This window comes from Bos taurus, chromosome X (genome assembly GCF_002263795.3).
Source record: "Bos taurus isolate L1 Dominette 01449 registration number 42190680 breed Hereford chromosome X, ARS-UCD2.0, whole genome shotgun sequence".
Taxonomy (NCBI): domain Eukaryota; kingdom Metazoa; phylum Chordata; class Mammalia; order Artiodactyla; family Bovidae; genus Bos; species Bos taurus.
In genome coordinates this window covers 96,648,479-96,667,146 of record NC_037357.1, presented here as the reverse complement: position 1 = coordinate 96,667,146, position 18,668 = coordinate 96,648,479, and the positions used below count along the sequence as shown (strand labels likewise).

Sequence of the window (18,668 nt, the reverse complement as noted above, 5' to 3'; positions counted from 1 at the left end):
CAGGATGATTTTAACACCATAGAGTCTTTTGTGTTTCCATGTAAATTTGATTTTTTTGTTCTAGTTCTTTGAAAAATGTCATTGGTAATTTAATAAGGATTGCACTGAATCTGTAGATTGCCTTGGGTAGTATAGTCATTTTGACAATATTGATTCTTCCAATCCAAGAACATAGTATATAATTTGACATGTGTCACCTTCAATTATTTCACTGGCATCTTACAGTTTTCATAGTAAAATTTTTTGCCTCCTTAGGTAGGTTTATTCCTATGTACATTATTCTTTTTGATGCAGTGGTAAATGAGATTGTTCCCTTAATTCCCCTTTCTGATTTTTGTGGTTAATGTATAGAAATGTGAATGATTTCTGAGTATTAACTTTCTATCCTGCAACTGTACCAAATTCAAGGATAAGCTCTAGTGTGTGTGTGTGTGGGGGGGGGGGGGTGGCGGGTAGCATCTTTGGCATTCTCTATGTACAATATCATGTCATCTATAAACTGTGACAATTTTTCTTATTTTCCAAATTGGATTCCACTGTTTGTTCTTATTTGTCTGTTGGTTTAGGTTAGTTTGTATTTTTTTCCCCTGAAGTAAGATTGTATTGCTACAGACTTCATTCTTAGAACTGCTTTTGTAGCATCCTATAGGTTTTGGATCATCATGTTTTCATTTTCATCTGTCTCTGGGTATTTTTTTTTTCCTTTTTGTCTTCTTCAGTGACCCATTGGTTGTTTAGTGACATATTGTTTAGCCTCCATGTGACTGTGTTTTTTCCAGTTTTTTCTTATAGCTAATTTCTGATCTCTTAGCATTTTTGTTGGAATGCAGGCTTGATATAATTAAAATTTTATTAAATATACTGAGGCTTCTTTTATGGCATAGCAATTGAGAGAATGCTATCCTGGAGAATCTCTCACGTGCACTTGAGAAGAATGTGTGTTCTTCTGCTTTTGAATGAAATGTTCTATAAATATCAATTAAGTCCATCTTGTCTAATATGACATTTTAAGGCTTGTGTTTCCTTACTGATTTTCTGTGTGCATGACCAGTCCATTGAATAAAATGGGTCGTTAAAGTGCCCCCAATATTATTGTGTTACTATCAATTTCTCATTTTATGGCTGCTAGAATTTGCCTTATATATTGAGGTGCTCGTATGTTGGGTGCATTCATATTTACAGCTGTTATATCTTCTTCTTGGATTGATCCCTTGTTCATTAGGTAGTGTCCTTCTTTTGTCTCTTGTAACACTCTTTTATTTTAAAGTCTATTTTGTCTGATATGAGTATTGCTACTCCATTCCAGAGGATGGAATATCTTTTTCCATCCTCTCATTTTCAGTCTGTAAGTGTCTCTAGATTTTAAGTATGTCTCTTGTAGACAGCATATATATGGGTCTTGTTTTTGTATCTATTCATCCAGTCTATATCTTTTTATTGAGTGTTTAAACAATTTCCATTTAAGGTAATCACTAATGTGTATTTTTTATTGTCATTTTTAAAATTGTTTTGGATTAATTTCTGTAGTTCTTTTTCTTTCCCTTCCTCTTTTGTTCTCTACTGTTCTGATTTGATGTTTATCTTTAGTGTTTGGATTGCTTTTTCTTTTTCTTTGTTCTTATCTATTACATATTTTTGGTTTCTTTTTATCATGAGGTTTTGTTATGGCAGTCTTTGTATATACAAGATTGTTTAAAGTTGCTGGTCTCTTAATTTCAAATGCATTTTCAATATCCTACATTTATACTCTTCTCTTTTCACTGTTGCTGGTTTTGTTATTATATTTTATATGGATGCTTGCCCACCTTTATTGTATGTTGCCTTCACCATTGAGCTTTCCCATTCATAATTTACTTGTTTCCAGTTATGGCCTTTTCTTTCCCATATAGAGAAGTTCCCTTAGCATTTGTTGTATAGCTGATTTGGTGGTGTTGAATTATCTTAGCATTTCTTTGCCCATAAAGCATTTGTTTTCTCTGTGGAATCTGAATGAGAACCTTTCTGGGTAGAGTATTCTTGGTTGTAGTTTTTTCCTTTTCAGCATTTTAAATATATCATGCCACTCTCTTCTGGCCTGCAGATCTACTGCTGAACAATCAGGAGATAAGCTTATGGAAATTCTTTTGTATGTTATTTGTTGCTTTTCCCTGTTGCTTTTTAATATTTTTTCTTTGTCTTTAGTTTTCATTACTTTGATTAATGTGTATCTCAGCATGTTCCTCCCTTGATTTATCCTGTATGGGACTCTCTGTGCTTCCTGGTTTTGAGTAAGTGTGTCCTTTCCCATTTTAGTGAAGAGTTTGGCTATTATTTCCTCAAACATTTTCTCAGGCCTTTTCTCTCTTCATCTTCTTCTGTTACCCTTATAATGCAAGTGTTGGTACATTTAATATCCCAGAAGTCTCTAAGACTGTTCTCATTATTTTTCATTCTTTTTTCTTTATTCTGTTTTGCAGTAGTGATTTCCAGTAATCTGTCTTCTAGCTCACTTATCTGTTCTTCTGCCTCATTTATTCTATTTATTCCTTCTAGTGTATTTTTCATTGCAGTTATTGTATTGTTCATCTTTGTTCTTTTAAGCTCCTAGAAGAAAGTGAAAGTGAAGTTGCTTAGTCATGTCTGACTCTTTGTAACCCCATGGACTTTAACTTATCAGGCTCCTCTGACCATGGGATTTTCCAGGCAAGAATGCTGGAGTAGGTTGCCATTTCTTTCTCCAGGTCTATAATAAACATTTATTGTATTCTCTTGGTCTGTGCTTCATTATTTTTCTGACTTCTTGAATCATCTTTACTGTCATTACTCTTGAGTCTTTCTCAGGTAGATTGCCTATCTCCACTTAGTTTCTCTGTGGTTTCTATTTGGTTCCTTCTTCTTTAACATATTTCTCTGTCATCTCATTTTGTCTTAATTTTTGTGTTTATGGTCCCTTTTCCTCAGGCTGCAAGATTGTTTCCCTTGCTTCTTGTGCCAGCATCTTGTTGAGTGAGGTGGATCCAAGGTCCCTGTACAGGTTTCCTGGTGGGAGGGACTGGTGCCTGCCCCCTGGTGGGCAGAGCTAGGTATTGTCCCACTTGTGGGCAAGGCCATGTCAAGCCATGTGTTTATAGGTGGTTGTTGGCTTAGGATGAATTCAGGTAGCCTGTCTGCAGATGGATGTGGCTGTGTTACCACTATTTTGGTTGTTTGATGTGAGGCATCCCAGAACTGGATCCTACAGGCTGTTGAGTGAGTCGAGATCTTGGTGCCAATATGATGACTTCTACGAGAGCTTATGTGGATAATATTCCTTGGAATTCCCACCACCAGTGTCCTTGTCCCCATAGTGACTCATAGCTAACCTCTGCCTCCCTAGGAGACTAAGATTCACAGGCAGGTCTTGCCTAGGCTCCTATGGAGTCACAGCTTTGCTTTGGGTCCCAGTGCACATAAAATGTGTGATTCCTCCAAGGGTGGAATCACTGATTTCCCCAGTCCTGTGAAACTCTTGGACACAAGCTCCACTGGCCTTTAAAGCCAAATGTTTGTGAGCTTCTCCTTCCATGGCCAGAGCCCAGGCTTTGGAGTCTAATGTTGCACTCAGAACTCTTACTCCTATGAGAGAACCTCTGCAATATAATAATTTTCAAGTTTGTGGGCTGCCCACCTGGCAGGTATAGGATTTGATTATATTGCAAAAGCACCCCCCGCCACTGTCTTTTTTCTTCTTTGTCTTTGGTTGTAGAATACATTGTTTCATAGGTTCAAGACTTTTTTGTTAATGATTGTTCAGCAGTTAGTTTTGATTTTGTTGCTTTCATGAAAGGAGGTGAGCTCAACTCTTTCTACTCTGATATATTGTCTGCTGCCCCTATTGTACATTCATCTTCAGGTTTTCATGTTACTAATTAGCATTCTTTCATTTCAGCTTGAAAAAATTTCAGCATTTATTGTAAGTCAAATCTAGTGGTGATTAACTCTTTCTGCTTTTTAAATTTTTCCTGGTCTGAAAAAGTCTTTTTCTTTCCTTTATTTTCTGGGTGCAGCATTCTTGTTGGATGATACTTTCTTTTAGTACTTTGAACATATCATTCCACTCTCTGTTGAGAAATCTGCTGATAGCCTCATGCAGGTTTCCATGCACATGAGATTTTTTTTTTTTCTCTTGCTACTTTTAATCTTCTCTTTTTGTCTTTGATTTTAAATAGCTTTATTAGAATGTGTCTTAGAGAAGACCATTTTGGGTTAAATTGTTTGGATATCAGTGAGCCACATGAACTTGGATATCCAAATATTTACCCAGAATTGGGAAGTTCTAGCCATTGTTTGTTTAAACAGTCTTTGTTCTCCTTCCTTCTTCTCTTATCCTTATTAGACTGTAATATTTTATAGATTGTTAATCTTAATTTTACCCCATAAGTCACATAGGCATACTTTATTCTTTTTCATTTTTTCCCTAGTCTGACTAGACAATTTCAAATGACCTTTCTTTGACTTCACAGATACTTTTCTTCTAGGGGATGAAGTCTGCTATTGATGCTCTGTATTGTATTTTTTTCATTTCATACATTGTATTTTCAGCTCTATACTTTGTTTGGTTCTTTTTATAATTTCCTCTGTTAAATTTCTTATTCTGTTCACAATGTTTCCCTGATTTTGTTGAACTGTCCCTCTTGTAGCTCTCTGGACTTCCTTAAAATAACTATAATATATTTTGAATTGTTTATCAGGCAAATCACAGATCTCCTGGTCTTTGGGTGTCAGTTTCTGGAAATTATTGCATTCCATCGATGATGTCTTGTTTCCTTGACTTTTCATATTCCTTCTAGTTTTGTGTTGCTATCTTTGCATAAAAAGGGGCAGTCACATACTCCAGTTTTTATTGACTGGCCTCTTTTTTGCATCCAATCATAGATTATTCTGTCTGGAACTTCTCCACTGAGCTCCCAGACTCTCAGAATGACACTCCCAGCTGCTAGTAATTGTCAAAATCTGTGTTCTTTGGAGAGACTAAGGTAAAAAACTATTATGCCATTTTGATGATGTTGTCTAACAGTTTTCAAATGTGGTATCAAAAATATGACAGTATCAGAGGCCAACAAATGATATATAGATATTAGGGAGGGAGTTTGTGGAGTGTTCATTTTAATTTTTTAATTAAGCTTTTTATTTTGAGATCATTGTAAATTCACATACAGGAATCAAAAATATGGAAATATGCCTTGGACCCTTTATTTAATTTCTCCAATAATAGCATTTTGCAAAACTATATTATAATATCACAGCTAGGATATTAACATTGTTATAGGACACAGTCAAGAGACAACATTTCTATCATCAAAAGGATTACTCTTATTACTCTTTTATAACCACACTTATTTCTTTCCTTTTCCCAATCTCGCCTTAACTCCTAGCAACCATTAGTATGTTCCTCATTTCCAAATTATATTATTTGAAGAACATTATATGAATGGAATCATATCATCTGTAACCTTTAGGTATCAGGTTTTCTCAATCATCAAGATTCCTTAGAAATTCACCCAAGTTGTTACATGTACCAGTAGTTGGCTCTTTTTATTGATGCATAGTATTCTATGATATAGATGTACCAGTATTTGCTTAATTACTCACCCACTGAAAGACATCTAAGTTATTTCCAGTTTGGTCTATTTTGAACGAAGCTGCTATGAACATTTGTTTAGAAGTTTTTAAGTGAAAATAAATTTCCGCTTCTCTGGGATAAATGCCCAGATGTGTAATTGCTGGATCATCTTGTAGTTGTTTATTTTATGTTTTAAGAAACTGCCAAACAATTATGTAAAACAGTGGCTATACTGTTTTACACTCTCATCAGCAAGGTATGAATGATTCTGTTTCTATACACCCTTGCCAACATTAGGTGTTTTCACTATTTATTTTTCTATTGCCTTTGTAAAAGATATGTAGTGATAGCTCATTGTGATTTGCATATTTTCAATGATTAATGATGCTGAACATCTTTTCATATGTTCAGCTGATACCCAAATATCATCTTCAGTGAATTATCTGTCTTTTGCCCATTTTCTAATTGGAATGTGTAATTTGTTTTTGTTTGTTTTCATTTATTTTTTTACTATTGAGTTTTGAGAGTTTTTTATATATTCTAAATACCATTGTTTTGTCAGGTACATGGTTTGAAAACATTTTCCCTAGCATGTAGCTTATCTTTTCATCTTCTTCACATGGTCCTACACAAGGCAAAATTTTCTACTTTGATGAGGTCCATTTTATCAATACTTGATTTTATAATTCAAGCTTTTGGTGTCAGTTCTAAAGAATTATTTGCCTAAACCTAATCCTGAAGATTTTCTCCTACTGTTTTTTAAAAGTTTGTAACTTTAAATTTAAATTCATTATCTATTTTGAGTTACTTTTTATAGGTTGTGAATTTAGGTTGAGATTATTGTCTTTGTTTTTCAGTTGCTAAGTCATGTCTGACTCTCTGTGATCCAGTGGACTGCAGCATGCCAGGCTTTCCCATCCTTCACTATCTCCCAGAGTTTGTTCAAACTCATGTCCATTGAGTTGGTGATGCTATCTAACCATCTCATCCTCTGCTGCCCATTTCTCCTTTTGCCTTCAATCTTTCCAAGCATCAGGGTTTTTTCCAATGATTTAGCTCTTCCCATCAGGTAGTCAAAGCACTGGAGCTTCAGCATCCATCCTTCCAATGAATATTCAGGCTTGATTTCCTTTAGGATTGACTGGTTTGATCTCCTGCTGTCCAAGAGATTCTCAACAGTCTTCTCCAGCACCACAATTTGAATGCATCAGTTCTTCAGCACTCAGCATTCTTTATGGTCCGACTCTCTCATCCGTACATAGCTACTGGAAGAACCATAGCTTTGACCATAAAGATCTTTGTTGGTAAAGTGATGTCTCTGTTTTTTACTATGCTGTCTAGGTTTGTCACAGCTTTTCTTCCAAGAAGCAAGCATCTTCTAATTTAATGGCTGCAGTCACTGTCCACAGTGATTCTGGAGCCCAAGAAAGTAAACTCTGTCACTGTTTCCACTTTCCCCCTTCTATTTGCCATGGAGTGATGGGACTACCCTGGGATGGGATGCTATGATCTTAGGTTTTTAATGTTGAGTTTTAAGCCAGATTCTTCACTCTCCTCTTTTTTCCTCATCAATAGGTGTCTTAGCTCACTTCTTCCATTAGAGTGGTATCATATGCATATCTGAAGTTGTTCAGTGCCATTTGTTTAAAAGGTTATCCTTCCTTAACCGAATTGCTTTTGTACCTTTGTCAAAAAATTGGATGGACATATTTGTGTACGTCTATTTTTTTGGTTCTCTATTCTCTAACAATCTACTATGTCTATTCTACTAACACCACACTGTCTTGGTTACTGTAGCTATTAGTGTTGAAATCAGGGTAGACTTATTGTTCAAACTTTATTCTATTTCACATTTATTTTAGTTATTCTTACATATTCATTTGATTTTGATCTGTCCTAAAGCCTCTGGAGAGGAGGACTGTACTTGTGGCCCTAGAGAGCTCCATAATGGCAAACTGAAATGAGTTGATGTACCAGGAATTAATAATCGACTCTCAAGACAGTATAAAAGGCAAATGTAAAGTGAAAAGGCCTCCCTTGGAGCTAGGCTCTGTCCTCTGCTTTTCTTCAGCCAGGCTTCCCTCCCCCAGAACAATAGACTAAGTGAATAAGGCCCCGTGACATTATGGGCTTCCATGGTGGCTCATGTGACTTGGAGAAGGAAATGGCAACCCACTCCAGTATTCTTGCCTGGAGAATTCCATGGACAGAGGGCCAAGACAAGCTACAGTACATGGAGCTGCAAAGAGTCAGACACGATTGAGTGACTAACACTTCACTTCACATGGCATTATAGATTGTGTTGGAATCTATATTAAATCTGAATTAGAGAAATGATAAAAATGCTCCTTATCACTTCCAAAAAGGTGTCATTGGAAGGATTAAGAAAGCTGGCTTTCTTAGGTATCTCAGAAAACTCATTTGTTCTTCCCATATGTGTGTGTGTGTGTTAGTCGCTCAGTTGTGTCTGACTCTTTGGGACCCCATGGATTGTAGTGAAAATCACTTCTACAAATGTAGTGCCCATGTGTCTCAAATATATCAGTCACCACAGTCCTGGACTAGGAGGGCCTTGAAAATGGAAACAGAAATAATGGAGGAAATTTTTAGGAATTCAGTGGTTTGAAACTAAATAAGTTTATTTGAAGTCTAGATGGAAAGCTGTTCAGGTGAACAATTGTTTGGATACTGGGAGACAAGAAAAGACCTGCAAGAGATAGTCTTGAGACAAGGCAGAGAAGGAACATGACACAAACGCTTGGTATGAGCAAGTAGGACTGTTTTCTAATTGGTTGCTTTGTGCATGTTCTTCTGCTTTAAGGTTTCTCAGTGGAAAAATAAGCCAGTCTCAGATAGACTTGGGAGAACTTGGGCTGAGGTAAAGGAATACCATCCCATTTTGAAGGTCAATGTGGTAGGGGCAGTGGAAGGATTCAGAATGAGAGAAGTTCAGGAGGAAAGAGCCTCCAGGAGACAGAGGTGGGCCACTAGGACAGCAGCCCTTTTGTACCCTGAAGACTGTCCAGGTAGTGGGGGCTCATATCTCTAAGGAATAAGCACATTCTCTCAAAGGATTCTCCTATCCATACAGATCATAGACTTAGTGTAATTAACTCCAGATTACTTTCTAACACTCCTGTTTTCACCACTAAGGAGTTAGGAGTGGTTGCCTTTAATTTCCTACCTAAAATGAATCACATTTCCACAACGAGTGAAAGTGTCAGTGAGCATCTTCAAAGACTAAGAAGCAATAAGAAGTTAAAAGGAAGGCCATGACTAGCTGGATGCCCAAGCTAGGTGCACTGGTCAACTGGAAATCAGATATCCACAGGCACTAAACCTCTTCAATAAAAAGGAACTTCATTGGGAATAATTAAGGGTATATTATGTGACTGCTAGAACTTCAGGCAACTTGAATCTAATCACTTAAATGGTCACTAATTCTGAATCAGAGAGCCCTTTAAGAGAGCACAAGGAAGGGCCTAAGGAAAATGAAGTCTCACTAAGATTGCCTACCCTGGGGAGAATAATAATGGCTGTCAGTAATAGAAACAGCTGTCAGTGGTTGAGGTGAGACAAAAAAATTGAGCTGTTCTTAACTAGCATGAAGGATCAACAGAACCCTGAGGTGGAGAGGAGGGTGCAGCAGACTTGGAAACAAGCTGACTTAAGTTCAGAGTCAATTTATGCCAAATATCTTCAGTTTCTTCATCTGGAAAATAAGACTAATAACGTCTACCTTTTCAGGGGTATCATAAAAGCGAAATGAAGGAACTTATATAAAATGACTGGTACTGAATAGCTTCTTGAATAAACAGAGGGTAGTTCCTTCCCTTTGTTCAATTAACCATTTAATGTTTTCTAGTTCATGAAAATGAGAAAATAAAGCTTCATTTCATACTCAAGTTGATTTCCAAGGTATTTTTCTTTTTAAAATACTTTAGTTTATGACTCAAAAAGAGAACAAATATCTGAATCTTCTGTCTAGGTTCAGTTTGAAGTCCTCCATTCTGATTTGGGGTTCATGATTTGGCAAATGCCCCCAGTCCAATGAAAGAAGGTTATATGCATATCCCTAATATATATATATATATATATATACATGTATTAATAAATTCCATATATTTACTATTGTCCAACTGTTTCTAAATTGTTAATAAAGTTTAGTTTCTCACTTTAAGGGAAAATAAAAGAAACAAAGTTTCTATTTTTTTCCTGTACCCAATGAGCTATCTGTAGACATGGTTATCTTAAATTATTCACTCCTAAGCCTTAAGTCTTTTAAAGATCATTTACCACTTATCATCAGAGACACCTGGGAATCTGGACATTTCCCATGACCCTAAGTGAACTTTAGCATGGAAATAAGCATATGAATATACAAATACATAGCTTATGGCTTTTCAGTTTCACAATGAGAGTGAGTGAGGTCAGGGAGGTTGTAGTTAAAGGCAGTTTTACCTTTTTGTTTAGAGACTTTTCTCACAGTCATTGCAGCCTGCCTCTTCTGATTTTCAGAAATCTCAAACCCTATAACACAAAAATAAATCATTTTGTTATGAGTAACATAGACCTTTTTTAAAATGTATAAATTAGTACAAGTTTTCTGGAAGAGTAATATTAACACTTACCTACAACAATGCATTTCAATGTATAGAGGGGCAAAAAGGTGAGAACATGAGTTAAGAGGCTGTTAAATGGAGAGTGGTTGAATAAAATATGGTGAAAAGTGGAAAGACATTTCACAATCAAAAGCAAAACTAAAAAGAAAAATGAGCTAAAAAATGAGATTACAGCAGAAAATATATATAGACTTAAGGAAAAGTTTTACAAGGAGGAAAAAAATTGAATGGCAAAAGCAATCAAAGAAATAATCAAAATATCTGTGGAAGTTCTTTGCCAATTTTTAACTGAGTTTTGGGTTTTAACTAATTGAGCTGTAGGAGTTCCTTATATATTTTAGAAATTATCACATGTATTTTTTGAAAATATTTTCTCCCATTTAACAGGTTGCTTATTCGTGCTGTTTTTTTTTTTCTTTTGCTGTGCAAAGGCTTTTTGGTTTGATGTTTTCTATTTTTGCTTTCCTGTCCATGTTTTTGGTGTCATATCCAAAAAAATCACTGTCAAGACCAACATCAAGAAATATTTCCCGAATGTTTTTGTCTAGGATTTTTACAGTTTCAAGTCACATGTTCTAGTCTTCAGGCCACTTTGAACTGATTTTCACATATGGCATAAAGTAGGAGTTCAATTTTATTCTTTTTCATGTGGATATCCAGCTTTCACATCATTCATTGAAGAAATTATCCTTTCCCAATTGTGTATTTTTGGAATCCTTGTTGAAGATATGTTGAATATATAAATGTATGTGTTTTTCTGAGCTCCCTATCCTATTGCATTCATCTACATGTCTGTCTTTATGCCAGAACCAAACAGTTTTAATTATTATAGCTTTGTAATATATTTTGAATCAGGAATTCTGATGTCTCCAGCTTTATTCTTCTCTCTCATGGGTATACTGTGGATCCCCATGAATTTTAGGATTGTTCTTTTTTTTTCCTGTTTCCATAAAAAATGCTACTGGAGTTTTAATAGGAGCACATTGAATCTATAGTAAATCTTTAGTAAAATGACCATGTTATTAACATTGTCTTCCATTCCAAGAATACAGAATGTCTATTTATTTATGTCTTCTTTAATTTCTTTCAGTAATGTTTTGTAGTTTTCAGTGTACCAGTATTTTACATCCTTAGTTAAGTTTATATCTAACTATTATATTCTTTTTGAAGCAATTGTAAATGAGATTGCTTGCTTAATTTCTTTTTCATATAGTTTGTTGTTAGTACATAGAAACACAATTTACTTTTGTATGTTGATTTTGTATCCTACAAATAAATTCATTTATTAGATGTAAAAGCTGTTTGTGGAATCTTAGGGTTTTTACATATAAGATGATCTCATCTGCAAACAGGAATAATTTTACTTTCTCTTTCCTGATTTGGAGGAATTAATTAGTTAAGCCTAATTGCTCTAGCTAGGACTTTCACTACTACATTGACTAGAAGCGGTGAATGTAAACATCTCTTGTTCCTGATCTTAGAGAAAAAGCTTTCAGCTTTCCCCCAATAAGCATAATATTAGCTATGAGCCTTGTGAGCTTTCAATATATGGTTTATATATTGAGGTAAATTCCTTCTATATATTGTTGATAGTTTTTATCATAAGAGTGTGTTGAATTTTTTCACATGATTTTTCTGTATCCATAAGGATGATCATGTGACTTTTCCCCTTCATTTTGTTAGTGTGGTGTATCACATTAATTGATTTACATATGTTAAACCATTCTTGTATTCCAGATAAATCCCACTTGGTCATGGTGTCTGATCCTCTTATTGTATTGTTGAATTTTTTTTTCCAGTGATTTACAGAGGACTTTCCCATGGATTTTGTTATAGATATTGATTTGTAGTTTACCTTTCTTGTGGTGGAAGGTTTAATATTGTTAAATATCCATTCTGACTTGAAGCTATCTATAGAGTCAATGTAATTCTATCAAAACCCCAATGGTATTTTTTTTACAGAAACAGAAATAGCAAGCCTAAAATTTATGTGGAAACATAAAAGACCCATAATAGCTAAAGCAATCTTGAGAAAGAAGGGCAAAGCTAGAAACTTCACAATTCCTGGTTAAAAATATATTATGAAGCTACAGTAATTAAAACAGTATTGTATGGCATAAAGAGAGAACTCCAGATCAATGGAATAGGATAGAGGGCCAGAAATAAATGCACACATATACAGTCAACATATCTTTGACAAGGCTGCCAAGAATACACAATGGGGAAAGGATAGTTTCTTCAACAAATGGTTTTGTGAAAATTGGATATCCACATGCAAAAGAATGAAACTGAACTTCTATCTTATGCCATATATGAAAATCAATGCAAAGTGGACTGAAGACTTGATTGTATGACTTGGAATTGTAAAACTCCTAGAAGAAAAAAGGGGAAAAATCTTCTTGACAATGATTTCTTAAATACCAAAAGCACTGGCAACAAAGAAAAAGCAGACAAATAGGACTACATCAAACTAAAATGATTCTGCACAGCAAAGAAAAGAAACAACATATAAAAAGGCAATCTATGCCACTCTAGTATTCTTGCCTGGAAAATTCCATGGACAGAGGAGCCTGGTTGGCTATAGTCCCTGGGGGTCCCAAAGAGTCAGACATGACTGAGCATGCCCACACACAAACTGAAGTTCACTGAGCTCAGTCAAGAATTTTCTTTAAAAAAAAAAAAAGGCAATCTATGGAATGGGAATAAATATTTGGAAACTATATATCTAAGGGCTTAATATCCAAAATATATAAGAAACTTCTCTGCTCAGCAGTAAATAAACAAACAAACATATAGCAATTAAAAAGAATGGTCAAAGGACTTGCATAGACATGTTCTCAAAGAAGTCATACAAATGGCCAACAGGTATATAAAAGTATTCTCCACATCACTAATTATCAGGGAAATCCAAATCTTAACCATAATAAGATATCACTTCACTCCTGTTTAGAGAGATATTCTTGAAGAAACAAAAGATGATTAGTATTGGCAAGAATGTAGAGAAACTGGACCCATAGTAAACTGTTAGGAATTAAAATGATTTAGTCACTATGGAAAACTACCATATGATCCAGAAATCCCACTTCTGGTTATATGTGCAAAATAATTGAAATCAAGATCTTGAAGAGATATCAGTACTCTCATATTCATTGCAGCATTATTCCCAAAGGCCATGATAATTGAAACAATCTAAATGCCTGAGGATGGATAAAGGGATAAAGAAAATGTTGTATGTATCTTTTTATATACACACACACATACACACACACACACACACACACACACACACACACTAGAATATTATTCAGCCCTAAAAAGAATGGGAATTCTGCCATATGTGGCAACATGGATAAATCTGGAGGACATTTGCTAATTAAAATAATGTAGTCACAGAAGGACAAATTCTATATTTGCATGAATATGAAGTGTCTTAACTAGTGAAACTCATAGAGAGCAGAATGGTGATTCCAGAGAGAATCACCAGAGATAACAGGGAGCTGCTTTTCTATAGCTATAAAGTTTCATTTACATAAGATATGAATAAGTCCTTGAAACTTGCACAACAATAAGCATACAGCTAAGACTAGTATATTGTGCCTTTAAATTAGCCTCCAATTAAAATAAATAAATACATTAAAAAAAAAATAAATAAAAGGAAAAAAATTAAGTACAGAGCTCATGGTGTTTTTGCCAGTTAAAAAACTAAGGCTAAGGTCTCATCTAAAAGAAGAAATTTTGCCTTACAAGCTTCGGACCTACAAGCCCTATCCAAAGACAGCTTTGCTCTATGCCCACGAGTTCAAGCCTACCCATGATGTTTGAACCTGAATGCCTGGAGTTGCTTAGCCAGCCTTCACAATCACATAATGCAATTCTTATAATAAATTTCTTAATAATAATTTATCTCTTATTGGTTATGCTTCTCTTATTGAACCCTGACTGATATAAGGAGTTATAGTTAGATTCTGTATTCTTCAACTGGAGTGGTTCTGATGATAAATTATGTTTAAGAAAGCAAGTTACAGAGTAATATGTATAGTACAGTTTGTATCTTTTAGCATAATATTTATATTTTTATAAAGTCTTATGTGTATATGTTTATATGAACTTGAGATTAGTATGAAAAGAAACACATCAAATTAATACTGATTATCTCACACAGCATAGGAGCAACAGAGAAGGGAACAGAATGCTAAACTTTATTATATTTCCATATGTGCTTAAATGGTTATTATGACTATGTATTTTATAATTTAAAAATAAAAATAAAAAACAAAAATTATAGTAAATCCACATGACAGCCATAAAAATAATGATTAAAATAGTAAATGATTTACAGAAATGTTAATGATATAATTTTAAGTGACAAAGATATAAATTTATATCTGTCATGAAGTGGCAGAGGTTGGGGGAGACAGAAATAAAGATTCAGGCACTCTAATTTTTTTTTTTAATTTAGACACATAGGAAAAAAGATGGGAAGGAAATATACAAAAATATTTATAAAATTTATCTCTGGGTAGTATGTTCATGTGTGATTTTTAGGTGTTTTTTTCCTTGTATTTTGTGTTTTTTCCCCAAAATTTCTTTCAAAGAAAATGACTTACTGTTATAATTAGACCAAATTCTTAATATTTTTAAAAAGACGACTGTTGGGAAGCAATTTCTGGAAGCTTTTCTACAGTGTGGGAGATATGTTGGAACCAGAGTGAATGGTATGAGTCTTCTAGTTGATCTAGGATCTGCAAAAAGCACACTAAAACAATTCCTCTAATAGCACTAACAATCTAGGCAGTGTCAGAGATTGTTGGTGCCTTCCATTAGGACAAGCAGCCAGTAGAATTTCTGTAATGATTCTACATCATGTCCTAAAGCAGTGCCCAAATGCTAAAAGCAAACTGAATTCAATGGGACTTATAGTGAATTATCAATAAGTACTCTACCCAAAACCTGAGAAGACTTAGATAAGATGAAGCAGTGTCTTTCTGATGATCCTTCCTTGCCTTTGGACCATTTCAATCCCAATACTTCAGATAGGAAAATATATTTGTACCAGGACTCAAATGGTAGGCCCATTTTTTTAGAGGCAGTTTCTTCCAACTTGAATACAGATGTTTTAAGGTATAATTCTCCTCCTTTAGGCAGGAGAAGGCAATGGCACCCCACTCCAGTACTCTTGCCTGGAAAATCCCATGGGTGGAGGAGCCTGGTAGGCTGCAGTCCATGGGGTCGCTAAGAGTTGGGCATGACTGAGCGACTTCACTTTCACTTTTCACTTTCATGCACTGGAGAAGGAAATGGCAACCCACTCCAGTGTTCTTGCCTGGAGAATCCCAGGGACGGGGAAGCCTGGTGGGCTGCCATCTATGGGATCGCTCAGAGTCAGACACGACTGGAGCAACTTAGCAGCAGCAGGAGTGAGGCAAAACCAGAAACTCTGGTGTCCTCTCAAGGAATTTCAAAGCCTGGCTGTATTGTATTTTTTATGCCAGAAAGGCAGGACGACGAGCAGGAGACCAGATAGTACTTTGTAAACCACAAGGTTAAATGCTAAATCCCACAGTGGGAAAGCAGTATAAAAAGTATCTCTACCAGCTATATTCCCTGTGGAAAGGAGAATAACTTATTTGAAATAAAAGAGTATGGTTTAGTGTGATTCTACATCATGCAAATGGTCCTGGTTTTAAATCATGCAAGTGGCCCTGTTATATTTTCTATAATTTACTTTAAAATACTTTTATACAGAGAACATGATATATATAAGAACATTAATAGGGGCATTTAGTTAACACCTAAAGTGATCTAATCAGGAATACACACTCAAGAAGTGATTTGTTAACATATTGAACATTCAGAAGTCTTTGCTCAAGAGGCCACAACTACCAGCAGTTCAGTCACCTTAATTTGGGAGGCCTAATTAGTCTAATACATGTGAAAATGAATTTTCACTGATAAAAAAGAATGCTGTACAAGATGTGCCCTCTCCACAAATGTCATATAGGCACTTGAGCCTTCACAAGAACTGGGTATAAGAATCCAGTGAACCCTGCTGCTGCTGCTGCTGCTGCTAAGTCGCTTCAGTCGAGTCCGACTCTGTGTGACCCCATAGACGGCAGCCCATCAGGCTCCCCCATCCCTAGGATTCTCCAGGCAAGAACACTGGAGTGGGTTGCCATTTCCTTCTCCAATGCATGAAAGTGAAAAGTGAAAGTGAAGTCGCTCAGTCATGTCCAACTCCTAGCAACCCCATGGACTGCAGCCTACCAGGCTCCTCTGTCCATGGGATTTTCCAGGCAAGAGTACTGGAGTGGGTTGCCATTGCCTTCACTGACAGTGAACCCTATAGCCTATATATATACTTCAGAAGGAAGCCTGAAATTTAAGATTGAAAATGAGTACTATATTTTGGCCTAATCAGAGGATTTTGTCACCGGACTTTGACTAGGAAGTTAGCTGAAAGTGAAAGTGAAAGTCTGTCAACCGTGTCCGACTCTTTGCAACCCCATGGACTGTATATAGTCCATGGAATTCTCCAGGCCAGAATACTAGAGTATGTACCCATTCCCTTCTCCAAAATTACCAAATCTGCCTCAACTAACCTAAACTTTTCACAGAAGATGCTGTTGTGTATCTAAAGACAGAGTTCTGACTTCATTGAAATTACAGAACAGGCTGTATGACTGCTTTTGTGTTTGTTTGCTAATACACTTTTGTATGTTTGGGAGAATTGAGCCTGAGGTTTGATTTAAGTGTATTAATCTCATCTAACAGTGATAATGTAGGGGAAATCAACCTCTAAGTATCACTTAACCCTGACTAATAGAAACTATTGTTATCTGCCAAAAATAACCTAATAATAGGAAACCACCAAAGTGGATTATGTCAGTTTACAACACAAATTTCTCTGCCTCTAGAAAAATGAAAATTAATTTAACTCTTCTATGTTCTTCATACCCATATTCTTCTTTCTCCTCTCAGGTCACTTACCAATTTTTTCATCTTCCTGTACCATTTTCCTCTCTTCTCTGAAAGCTCTGAGCCAGCGTATCTTCTCCTCCAATTTCTTGGCAAAGAATAGATGTATCTCCTCAGTCTCCTTGTTGTGAAGCTTGAAGGCATTTTTCATGCTTACATTAAAGTCATCATCTCTGCCATCTTCAATGTCCACTACCTCATATTTATCCATATCAATGCGGCCTTTGTAGTATAGAATGTCTCTCCGGATCAGGTCCTAGACAGGAAGAAAGAGAAGGCTTTTTGTTGGAGGTATGTGGAGAGTGGGTATAAGGACAGTTGGCACATATGCACAGCAGAATGCTAACATTGCCATTGTTCTGGTGTATCAGTGAGAGGTGGTTTGGTTTAAATCTGGACAGGTTACCTTAGCTTATGACACTAACAGTTGGCTAACTAGATGCTATTAGAGAAATCCTCTGGCCTACATCTGTGGATTTTGTCTCAGACCTCAGCCTCAATGCACATATGTGTTTACAACAAGACTGCTGATGTGAAGTAGGAAGCAGTAAGCCACACATGCACTGCTACAAAGGGCTTTTCCTCTTCCAAAATATTTGAAAGCCTTCCAGAAGTATGAAATGAACTGACTAGTTGCCTGAAGTATACTCAGGAATCTAAGTAGGCCATCAAGACTGGCATATCAGAGAGGGAATGAGTGATAAGAGTAGTTAGGTAGTCAAAGGCTGCTGGCCAGGAAGGATTACCTAGAGAAGGCTGAACACTTAGAATTCTGGGGGTTTTTGGAAAAGGACTCGTCTAGCAGGAGAAATGTAGGGAAAGTGAATAAAAAGCTTCATATGTTGACATGGATGAATCTCACAAATCTTATTGCATGAGAAAAATAAAAGTAGTAGTTGGATACAAAAAATATATTGCCTATCCATTATGATTGTTATTTTTATTCTTGGGTATATGAAATTGAATTAAACCCAGTCTATTAGACACTCATAATTACTCAATGTATAGTGCCCTTATATCTCTATTCATTTACTTGCTTACTTACTTTTATTGACATATTAAGTTTTGGTGAACCCAATGCCCATTCCAAAACCTGTAACACCAAGGCAGCCCACATATTAAATCACATGTTCATAATTCCCCTGCTTTCTATTCTATATAATTTTATCTCATCTACATGTATTCTGTTTATATAAAGTTAAAAAAAACACAAAACAATGCCACATAATGTTTAGGGATATATACAAAAATTATAAGAAAAATACAACAATGATACATGCCAAATTCAAGGGAATACAAAGAGGAGAATGGGGACAAGAGAGAAAAAAGGGAAATGGATGGAAGAGGGAGAGGAGGAAGACGATATTTATAATGATTTATTTCTTAAATTGAATGGTTTGCCTTGGAAACAAGCAGAGATGATTTTGTCGTTTTTGAGATTGCATCCAAATACTGCATTTCTGAAGCTTTTGTTGACTATGAGGGCTACT

General features: G+C 35.7%; 1 protein-coding gene across 17 annotated transcripts in view; it reads right to left on the bottom strand.

Moving 5' to 3' along the window:
• ARHGEF9 (Cdc42 guanine nucleotide exchange factor 9) overlaps positions 1–18,668 on the bottom strand; it is a 420,665-nt gene that overhangs the window by 10,009 nt on the left and 391,988 nt on the right. For all 17 annotated transcript variants that reach the window (XM_024988153.2, XM_015461719.3, XM_059883492.1 and 14 more), the window contains 2 exons: positions 17,191–17,434; positions 10,043–10,111 (listed from right to left, as the gene is read on the bottom strand). In XM_024988153.2, coding sequence (XP_024843921.1) covers positions 10,043–10,111; positions 17,191–17,434 — 313 coding nt within the window. The remainder of the gene's footprint in view (positions 1–10,042; positions 10,112–17,190; positions 17,435–18,668) is intronic.